The 10,400-nt window shown below is 44.8% G+C and overlaps 1 protein-coding gene across 1 annotated transcript; it reads right to left on the bottom strand.

Moving 5' to 3' along the window:
• Positions 1-6: 6 nt before the first annotated feature.
• On the bottom strand, positions 7-10,390 carry LOC116377732 (uncharacterized protein KIAA1841-like). The gene is given in 19 exon segments (XM_031839440.1): positions 7-318; positions 1,609-1,682; positions 1,878-1,906; positions 2,528-2,613; positions 3,633-3,732; positions 3,868-3,900; positions 4,009-4,105; positions 4,192-4,334; positions 6,056-6,208; positions 6,326-6,449; positions 6,647-6,757; positions 6,882-6,968; positions 7,848-8,008; positions 8,402-8,460; positions 8,683-8,921; positions 9,517-9,613; positions 9,886-10,024; positions 10,026-10,058; positions 10,217-10,390. Coding segments are annotated over 19 exon segments (2,064 nt in total). The 5' UTR covers positions 10,367-10,390; the 3' UTR covers positions 7-169.
• Positions 10,391-10,400: the final 10 nt, after the last annotated feature.

The raw sequence follows: 10,400 nt of genomic DNA, 5'->3' as shown, positions 1-10,400 counted from the left end.
ACACACACACACACACACACACACACACACACACACACACACACACATTGTCCAGAACAAAAACAATCCGACATCAGGCAGCTGCAAAAACTAGGACAGCAGGGCTGACTGCTCAGCACCCAGATCATGAGCACATGATGTGAGATGAGACTAAACGCGGCGGTGAAAGCTACATTCCCGGCGTCCTGATGCTGAATGACATTTTGCGTGTACGTGAACAGATGCTTGCCTCCTTCGTGTCCTTCGACTTGCTCTGCTCCTGGTCTCCAAACCTCATCTTCGTCAGGTAGCCGATGATCTCCACCATGCGACGCTGGTCTGGTTCACAGGGACACGTAAAGGGAATAAACGCACAGCAGGAAACAAGTTGATGTTGACTTAGCGGGAATGTATGGAAGCCTATAGGGGTCTTTATTAAAATCATAATGTAACTCCACAATAGCTTTGTAATTTTCCACCTGTATATGTGATATTTGAGTAAAGCGAAGGAGTTCAAGTATCTCGGGGTCTTGTTCACGAGTGAGGGTAAGATGGAGCGGGAGATCGACAGACGGATCGGTGCAGCTGCAGCAGTAAAGCAGGTGCTGCACCGGACCGTCTTGGTGAAGAGGGAGCTGAGCCGGAAGGCAAAGCTCTCAATTTACCACTCGGTCTACGTTCCTACCCTCACCTATGGTTACGATCTCTGGGTCGTGACCGAAAGGACAAGGTCGCGGTTACAAGCGGCCGAAATGAGTTTCCTCTGTAGGGTGGCCGGGCTCAGCCTTAGAGACAGGGTAAGGAGCTCGGTTATCAGGAGGGAGCTTGGAGTCGAGCCGCTACTCCTTCGCGTTGAAAAGGAGTCAGCTGAGGTGGTTCGGGCATCTAATTAGGATGCCTCCTGGACGCCTCCCACTGGAGGTTTTCCAGGCACGTCCAACTGGGAAGAGACCCCGGGGAAGACCCAGAACACGCTGGAGGGATTACATCTCCCAGCTGGCCTGGGAACGCCTCGGGATCCCCCAGAATGAGCTGGAACATGTTGCCGGTGAGAGGGAGGTCTGGGTCAGCCTGCTTGACCTGCTGCCACCGCGACCCGATCCCAGATAAGCGGAGGAGAATGGATGGATGGATGGATGGATGGATGGATGGATTTAGTAAAAATGATGAACTCTTATGGGCGTACTACGACCATTTTTGAAATTCATATTCCGATTCAAATTTGAGAATTAAAATGCAATAAAAACAAAAGTAGCCAGATACGAGCATTCTTTGAGTCACAATTCAAATCAAAATGTTCTAACAATTTCTAAATGAAAATGGCATTTGATATTTAATTATTAATGACATACCCTGCTGTACAGTGGAAAATATTCAAAAGCAATAAGCCACAGTCTATTTCATTTACATTTAAATGTCACTAAAATGTAAATGTAAATGCCGTCTCTCAGCCCTCTCGTCAGTTAGGACGTCGCTTCCTTGATCGCCGACCAAAGTTCCATTGTTTGTCTCAATTTCAAGTTTTCAGTAACATTAAAATAAAGTCCCCTATTGGCTTCCATACAGATGTAAGTTTAAAAGAGTAAAGTAAATGCATTTAAAAATATGAAAGCATTAATAATAATTTACCTTCTTCCCTCTGAGCGTCCTGGTTGTATCTCATGGAGCGAGAACTGTCCCACTTATTCTTCTGGACACTCACTCTACAAAACACAACGCAGGCACCAGCGTCAGGATGCAAGTAAAAGACAGATATGAAATCAAGATATTTAAAACATTTAAGTCTAATCAAGTACATAAGAATAAACATCCTCCTCATCTGATACTGTAGGTACGTAAATGTGTGAGCATGAGTGTGAGGATTTTCTAAACGACCGAGTGTTTGCAGATGAACTCACGTGAAAGGTGTGTTGTCCCTGGACAGTGTCTGAGGGAAAGGAAGCCAGGTTTAGAAAACTTTGAATCTTTTAAAGTTACAGTTTGACACTCGGGGTGTAAATATGTACTGCACTGTGTTATTAGAGTAGTAATACAGTTACGAACAAATGTACTATTAACACGATGTCCTTAAATCGAATGCAACTGTAAAACTAAATACAAAGTAAATACAGAGTTTAACAACAAACAGCCTGCAGGGCTTCTGGTTGAATTAACATGAATAAACAATAATAATACATTCAAAAATACATAAATAAGCTGTGTGTTTAATGAGTTGTAATGCATAAGTCAGAGTCAACTGTACGTACTAATTCCTCGAAGCTGAATTATTATGCATTGATAAAACAAATTATTAACAACTTCTAGTGTGTCTACAATGCAATACATTCATCAAAATAAAATAAAGCGAAATTAAATTAAATTCAAAATATTGTGAAAAGCAATATTTCCATATCTATATTTCAGACTGTAAACAATACAGCCTGCTACAGTACATCATTGACTACGCTGCAGCTTTACAATGCCATAAGCACCATGAGACCAAAACAAGAAGTCTCTTCAGTGTTTCACTGCTCTGAGGAAATTAATATGAATGAAGCCGCTGACTCACTTTCTCTGCTTTGTCTTTGCGCTGGAAGTTCGGAGAGGACATTTGTTTTTTCAGATGTCTGTGGGTCGTCTTGGCCTTCTTAGCAGCTGGAAACAACAGGCGCACACACACACACATAAAGAGCATGATGAATATGCTGGGACGGCACATCACGCCATCTGCTGGCCAAAGAGAGCAACTGTTTTATTTCCCATCCTTATTAAGAAAGGGCTGAAAGTACCAACAGTGACATGATAAAAATAGACGGGATGAAAACGAGTGTGATGAGGTGCTAAATATAGAGACATGTTTCACTACGCGTCCTCATTTTGCTTTTATCATTTAAACTGAACGTTAAAGGGAAGCTGCTACCAGGTTAAAGGAACTCAGTTTCACTGAAACAACGTCATGAAGATACGTTTATTATGACGTCAGAGGGCGATAAGTCACAGTAAATGAACACCTGAAGGCATCGTGTGTGGCACTCTGAGTGATGACGAATGATTCTCTTATTCAGAGAACATGACACGGTGCAAATAATCATCTACTACTAGAGAACATACGTTCTGGACGTTTCAATAAACTGCTGTTCATCAAGAAATACTTCCGTAACTCGTTACTTCGTGTTACTTACTTCGTCATCTTCAGAGGTGTTTGGGAATATTTTATTTTTAACTTTAGACAGAGCCTAAGAGACAGGCTTGTTCTGCTTCTAGTCTTCATGCTAAACTAAGCTAAGCTAAGCTAATCGTGTTCTGAGCTCCACCTCTGAACACACATACAGATCTCACTCTTGAAAAGAAAGTGTTTTGTGAACGGTGAGTTTTTTGTGTTTTAAAAATGGTGAACCATTCCTTTAAAGTAAAACTTCTTAAAAATAATATGTATATCATAAAATGACTAATTATTCAGTGTGGTTACTGAATAACATTACTGCCAGACTAATCCGTGATTAATACGTGAGTTGCAGCCGTATAAGTGAAGCTCAAATCAAAGCTGCAAGCACCAAATGTGGGACGATTACCACAAACACTTCTGCCATTCGGCATCATTTTAACGCCACACTGTACAGACATGAAAAAAAAAAGTGCATCTACCATCACAAAGCGCTACGAAGCTTCCCCACCTTGTTTCTTGGACAGCTCCTCTTCATCCCCCACCTCATCCTCGGTGACCTCTGACCCCGTGGTGTACTCCTCATCCTCTGACAGGAGAGTCTGCTGCCTCTGGAAGATGAAGGTCACTTTACACTCGACTTATCTCACAGAAGATCTCGGTAACGGCGCCTGCATGTGTTTGTAATTGTGAAAGACGGCTGGCTAAACTAAATGTGATGAAGGGAATGAGGGGAAAGTTCCTACCAGTTGCAGACTCCAGTTTTTCAAAAGGGAAAACTGGTTGGGGGAGAAAAAAAGAAAGTAGTTGAAGTCAGAACCAGAAAGAATGTACACGGTAGAAGAAAAGTAGGAGACGGAGAGAAGAGACAGAGGAAGAGGACTCACAGGGCTGCCGTCTCCTCTCAGAGGTCCCAGCAGTGTTGGCTCCAGGAGGACGTCGCAGTCCTGAACCTTCTCTACACTGGGTGGACTCTCCTCAGCACTAACACATAAGATCGCAAAGAAAAAAAAGATTTTTAATCAGAATCCCTGCAAACACACACACACACACATCCTGATGATGCTCACCCCTCTGCAGGCGGTGTGTTGGACAAACACACTGCGTCTCTGTGCAGCAGCAGGTCATTGAGGACTCTGGTCTGGGCTGAGGTCACCTCGTCGCAGGTGTCGTCATCGGGGACGTTCACTATGTGGTCTCGCATCTTACAGCCCTCAACACACAAACACATCTGTACTTGAAGGGAGAGGTCGGCAAGTGGGGTTGCATGAAGCAGGTCTGAAAAGTGAAGCCAATGCAGAAGTGCCTTAAACCTGCACTCTCCCTCATGGCCAGCAGGGGGCGACTCCTCTGGTTGCAAAAAAGTCTGGTTGTATAGAAGTCTATGGGAAAATGACTCTACTTCTCTCTTGATTTATTACCTCAGTAAACATTGTAAACATGAGTTTATGGTCTCAATCTCTAGTTTCAAGTCTTCTTCAATACAGCATGATGTTCATTCAGTAAATTATGGTCCATTTAGAGTCAAACAGACCATAAAGCAGGGGATGCTTTAGGGCGGGGCTACATTGTGATTGACAGGTCGCTGCCATAGGGCTTCTTTAAGTCACAGCTCCGCAGTCCAAATATGGTCACTTTCGCTCACTGGTCGCAAAAAAACTAGATGGCGAGAGCCAAAGTCCAAGATAGCCAAAATGCCACAAACCAATGGGTGACGTCCCGATGACTACGTCCAATTTTTATATACAGACTATGAAGTGACGCTACATTCAAAATATTAGCTTTACCTCGCCGTCAGAAAGCCTTTTCTTATCAAGACTCTTTCGACAAAAAAATTTAATCTGACCATGCAGAACAAGGGAGTTGCTGGTCTATCGCTGCCTTGACCGGTTAGTTTGTTTGTGTAATTATGTGACATGTGAGGGTTAGGATGAGGATGTTGATTGTCCTCGTAATAAGATACGACGAAATTAATTTGGCGACTCATCAGTCAGTTCAGCAGCAAGATCGGACAAACCAAAGTCACACAATATAGATGATATAGACTTTCTTTAGTTTTGCTGCTGCCCCCCCGTCCACAGCGGTACACCGCTTTGCTCCCGTGCTGGTACTCCTGCGTGTCGGCCGCCATCTACTGTAGGTACTATACTGACTGTGGATAAGTACCTCATACAACCCCACTTCAAAGCACCTGAACCTTCCCTTCAACTGCATCAGGGTATGCACGCACAGTGGACTTAATATTGGGGTCGGAGAGGGGACATTAAAAACTGTAGGATGACAAGCGACAAACTGAATTAACTCACTTCATGTTAGAATAACCTTTCCTTTTTCTGTCTTTACGCTCTCTTTGTCTGGGGGAGACTGCAGTAGAAAATCTAACAATGAGTTATATTCTGCAGTAAACACAACACAGCCCCCTCTCTGAGAAATCACTATAAAAGAGCACGTGATCACGAGACGCACTATTACAAATACCGGTTACACAAGTCCATCTTCTACCAGTCTCTTTGTGCAGCCGTTCCGCTCTTGCTGACCTCTGCGTTATCTGTGAGCTGCATCTATTCGTAACAGTCCCAGCATGCAGTGGGACGGCACTCTGAGCACATTACTTTACAAGCCAAGTAGAGGACTTAGAAAAGCACACATGATGGTCACGTTAAGCATTGACTACGGCAGCATTTCCTTAATCCAGCTGCTTTACTGACCAAACTAAAGATGATATGAAAGCATGCATGGTTTAATTGATGTAATAACTAAATACTAATAAGTTGACGTTGAACCAACTGGATTTGTGTTTTTGGTTACGAGCAGTTATGAAGGTTTTATTAGAACATAAGTACACACATAGCGTGTGCGTGTGTGTGCGTACGTGTGTGTGTGTGCGTGTGTGTGTGCGTGTGTGTGTGTGTGTGTGTGCGTGTGTGTCCATACCTTGGGTATACCGGACGGGTCAAAGCGGAGAACCCTCTGGTTGCAGCAGGGGTACATTCCTGCACCATGCCAGCCTTTCTCAGTACCCATGCCAGCGTACAGCACACTGTCTGGGTGGTACTTGCAATGGGTCAGCTCTGCACAGACAAACACCTGCACACACACACACACGCACACACACACACACACGGTCATTAAGTGCTCACACACAAAAACCTTGCATGCCGTAGACAAACACACACACACACACATACACACACACACACACACTTGCTGGCATCGGGAGCAGGTCAGGTAGTTGATGGTACCCCAGATTCTCCAGTAGACCAGGACCCAGGACTTGAGCTCCTCATACAGACCGGTGATGTATTCGTGCACATCCCAGCTCTTCTGCCTGCAAACGTGCGCGCACACACACACACACACACACACACACACACACACACACACACACACAGTTACACACAGACCATGATCAAGACCTTCAAAAGTGAAATGGAACTCATTTCTGTCGTATTATTGCTGACAGCTGAACAAACAGGGACTATGAGCGCATGACTCTTGTCCATGCACAGGACACCGCTGTAATACTTAGTGTGCGAATAGATGATCTCCCCGCAAGCATCGATGTTGATTTTCCCCGGAACGCAAGAAATCTTCCTCTCCGTGTCTTTGGCCAGCAGCTTGAGACACAGACCACACCTGGGAACAAACACATAATTAGTGAGGCCGAAGCTGATGTTTATGAACAAAGAGCTGGTAATGAAGGCTGTTGCTCAGCAGGTAAACTCAGAGGCTAGCTGCTGCTGCTGCTGCTGCCGCTCACCTGTAGAGAGTCAAGGCGTTTCCCGGTGAATCTCTGCCCTGGTAGTTGGGATCGAAGAGACGCTCAATCTTCTTCTGAAACAATTTGCTTTGAGCGGGAAAATAAAATTTCTAGCATTATTTGATGTTGTCAAAAATAGAGGTGTTTATATATGTCATTAACATAATCAACCCAGCGACTGACTGTGTGAGGATGACCTGTTATAATAGACTTCTCTCCTCACATCACATTTTACTAAGAAGCACTGATTACTACAACAGAGCGAGGGAAAAAGCCACGTTGGGCTAGTAGATCTAGCAACTCATTTGCCGATCGGGCAAATGGCGAAAAATAATTAAAGGAACAGTTCACCCCAAAATCGACTTATTTTTCCTCTTACATGTAGCGCTGTTTATCAATCGAGATTGTTTTTAGTGTGAGTTGTCTTGTTTTGGAGACGTCTGCCTGCTCTCCATTATAACTCAACTGTATGGCAAAGGGTTTCCATAAATCATGACGTTACTCAAGAGAATCCACAATCCACAATGTAGGAACTGTGGTTGAAAGAAAAATAGTTCCTTTATAAAAACGGCTCACAACAAGGTCTGTGGATTATCTTGAGTAGTCGGGTCATGATTTCTGGAGAGAGACTTTGCTGTTGAGTTTTTTAAATGTATTTTTAGAGCCCCACAAGCCGAGTGCCATGTAGCTCCATTATATTGGAGAGAAGGCAGACAACTCGCCGTCACTCGGCAACTCACACCAAAACAATCTACATTAATAAACAGCACTACAGGTGAGAGGAACAATATGCGTTTTTGATTTGGGGGTGAACTGTCCCTTTAAACCCATCTTGTCTTTTTTCCAGGTGGTCTTAGTTGTTTCTTTATAAATAAATAAAATGTTAAAGGGGCAAGTACAAATTGCCATTGAGCAAGTAGATTTCTGAACCACTTAAATAAAACATTCCTCACTCCCACCTGTTACCTTTTGAACTTGTCTTTTTTGTCCCTGATGTCGTCGGCCTCGTTGTGGCTGAAGAGCTCGGCGATGCGCGTTGCCAGGTTGCTGTTGATGCAGTTCATGTTGCACGGCGTGGCCACGATGGCGCTCATGTGTTTGTGGCAGTACTGGATGCACTCCTCCACCTGAACGTGGGCAAACACAAACCGGTCTTATAAGACCTTTCACGGCAACGGTACACTAAATGTTGAATGATCCCACATAAGCGCTACTCTAGAACTAGCTCTCCTTACAGAGCAGTGGTCTGAATAACTGTCGGGGGCAAAAGAGCGTCTACACTCTTAACATCCATGCGACATCAAGTTAACAAAGCTCTATGTAGGGGGCCTCTGGTTTCTGACCCTGGACTGGGATACATAACCAATTATCAGGTGTGAAACATAAAGACATTTGCAAGCTGCTGGTGGATATTCTTGGGAATATGTTGTTGCCAGGCAACACATCAATTTATTTAATTTTTTAATATGAAAAACAAAAGGCCCGAGGTACGTCACCACACCCAGCGTCACAACACTTACTAACGTATCCATCTTCAAGAACTCGGAGGAGATGAGGATTGAGATCACATTGCTGGGCTCTGTAACCGACAAACACCACGTGACCAACCAAGCGAAACCCCACAACCGACAAACAGCACAGAACACACAGCCGGTAACACCAAACACACACTGCGTTTAGTGACCATTAAATCAGGCGTCATCCGAGGGTTCTATACAAACAGGTAAGTGACAGCTCAGGCACTCCCATGTGTAAGAATGTGACATTTTGCTGCTGTTTAACAGTTAGTCCGGGGATTTACCGAGGCGGGGTTTGTCCTTGTTTCCCTCCCCCGCCGAGTTCCTCCTCACGTAGTTCATGAGCCAGTCGAAGATCTGCACGTCACAGTGGACGGAGATGTCCACCTCCTCCCACCTCTGGGTGTCCACGGACAAGTACTCGGCGAAGTAGCGCATCTCTTTCACCAGGAGGTCTCTGGGGCAAGTGAAGTCCTGCTTCAGGTTCTTAGTCTCGTCGCACACATGGATGACCATGTTGGGACTGTGAGGAGAGAGTTCAAACACGGTAAACAACACAGAACTTCAAACTTTTTCCAGCTGTATATATATATATATAAGATAGAGTATCATTTAAAGATGCTATATACAAGATTGGGAGCATTTACATTGACTTCCAAAGGCTCTCAACATGGCGACTGCTGAGCCGGTAGCTTGCAGCTAACAGCGCAAACAACGGCCAAATTGCTGACTGAGTATAGAGTGTTAACCTGAGAGGGTACCATAGAGTGGGTGCTGTAAACCACCATATGAGCGCAGTGCGCTCATATGGTGGTTTACCATGCGCTAACCAGTGTGGGGTGCTAACATGCACTAACATGCACTAACATTATGTAATCAAAGCCAGGAGAAGCTCTATTAACGACACACACTGAGGGAGATGACTTCATACTCCACTATATCTACACATAGCTAGTAGTTGTTTGCTGCTATATTAATGCTCTGAATGCCGTATGTTCCACCGTTAAAGATAGAGCAAGTGCGTACGTACGCGTAAAGAATCAATGTGCATTTTTGTTACCCTGGGTTCACAGCCGTGGGAAACAGCACTTTGTACAGACTGAGCTCTCAACACTCACTCTCGTGGCTTCTGAGGCTTGTCCTCCTCCTCTGCTGAGACTCTTCTCTCTTTCTTCTCCACAGCACCAGCCCTTCCTGTGGCCGTCGATTTGGAGCCTGCTGACACCAGCAGAAAAAGAAAAGAAAAAATGTAAATATACTCTGAATCCAGGTATCAAACAGTAACTGTCAATATCACAATTTACATTTTAGACTGAATAGAACTTAGAATGTTTCATGCGAGTAAAAAAGCTTTAAGAGCAGCAAATAGGTGTGATGACAAACTTCTAACAGGGTTCTTTAAATTCAATTTAAGCCCTTTTTAATACCACATAGAATGCAATTTAATGCCTGTTTCACGAGCGTATGATGGGAAAATGTTAGCTGACCTGTAACGTTGATGCTGCTCTGGCTGACTCCTGTCTCCACCACCTCCCCAGCATCCAGCAGCGTGGTCAGGCCGTCCGAGGGCCAGGTGCTTCCTTCTGTCAGGGCGTTGCATTGGTTGTCCACGTGAGGGAACCCCCCCCGCGCTCTTCAGCTCCTCGAATCGACGGGCACACTGTGAGATCACATCAGTGCCGTGGTATTATTTGTCATCAACAAGCCAGGCCTCATGTTTCTAAACCAGTGGAATGATGGATGGATGGGATCGTTAGACAGATGGGAGGGATGGATGGATGGATGGAAGCACTCATAGTTACCCAGCCCTCCAGTTACCTCCTTGGCAGTGAATCCTGGAACTAGCTTGGCTACGTTGTCCCAGTTTATGGGCTGGGGCACTCCCCACAGAGAGCCCAGCACCATGTCCAGAACCAGGACGTTGTTGTCGTAGGGAAAGTTGTTGTTGTCCGAGCAGAAGCGGCTCATTTCTACAGAGGCAGAGAGGCAGAGAGGCAGAGAG

Source organism: Anarrhichthys ocellatus, unplaced genomic scaffold (assembly GCF_004355925.1).
Source record: "Anarrhichthys ocellatus isolate YVR2014 unplaced genomic scaffold, GSC_Weel_1.0 scaffold1613, whole genome shotgun sequence".
Lineage (NCBI taxonomy): Eukaryota > Metazoa > Chordata > Actinopteri > Perciformes > Anarhichadidae > Anarrhichthys > Anarrhichthys ocellatus.
This window is presented reverse-complemented; position numbering and strand designations above follow the sequence as displayed.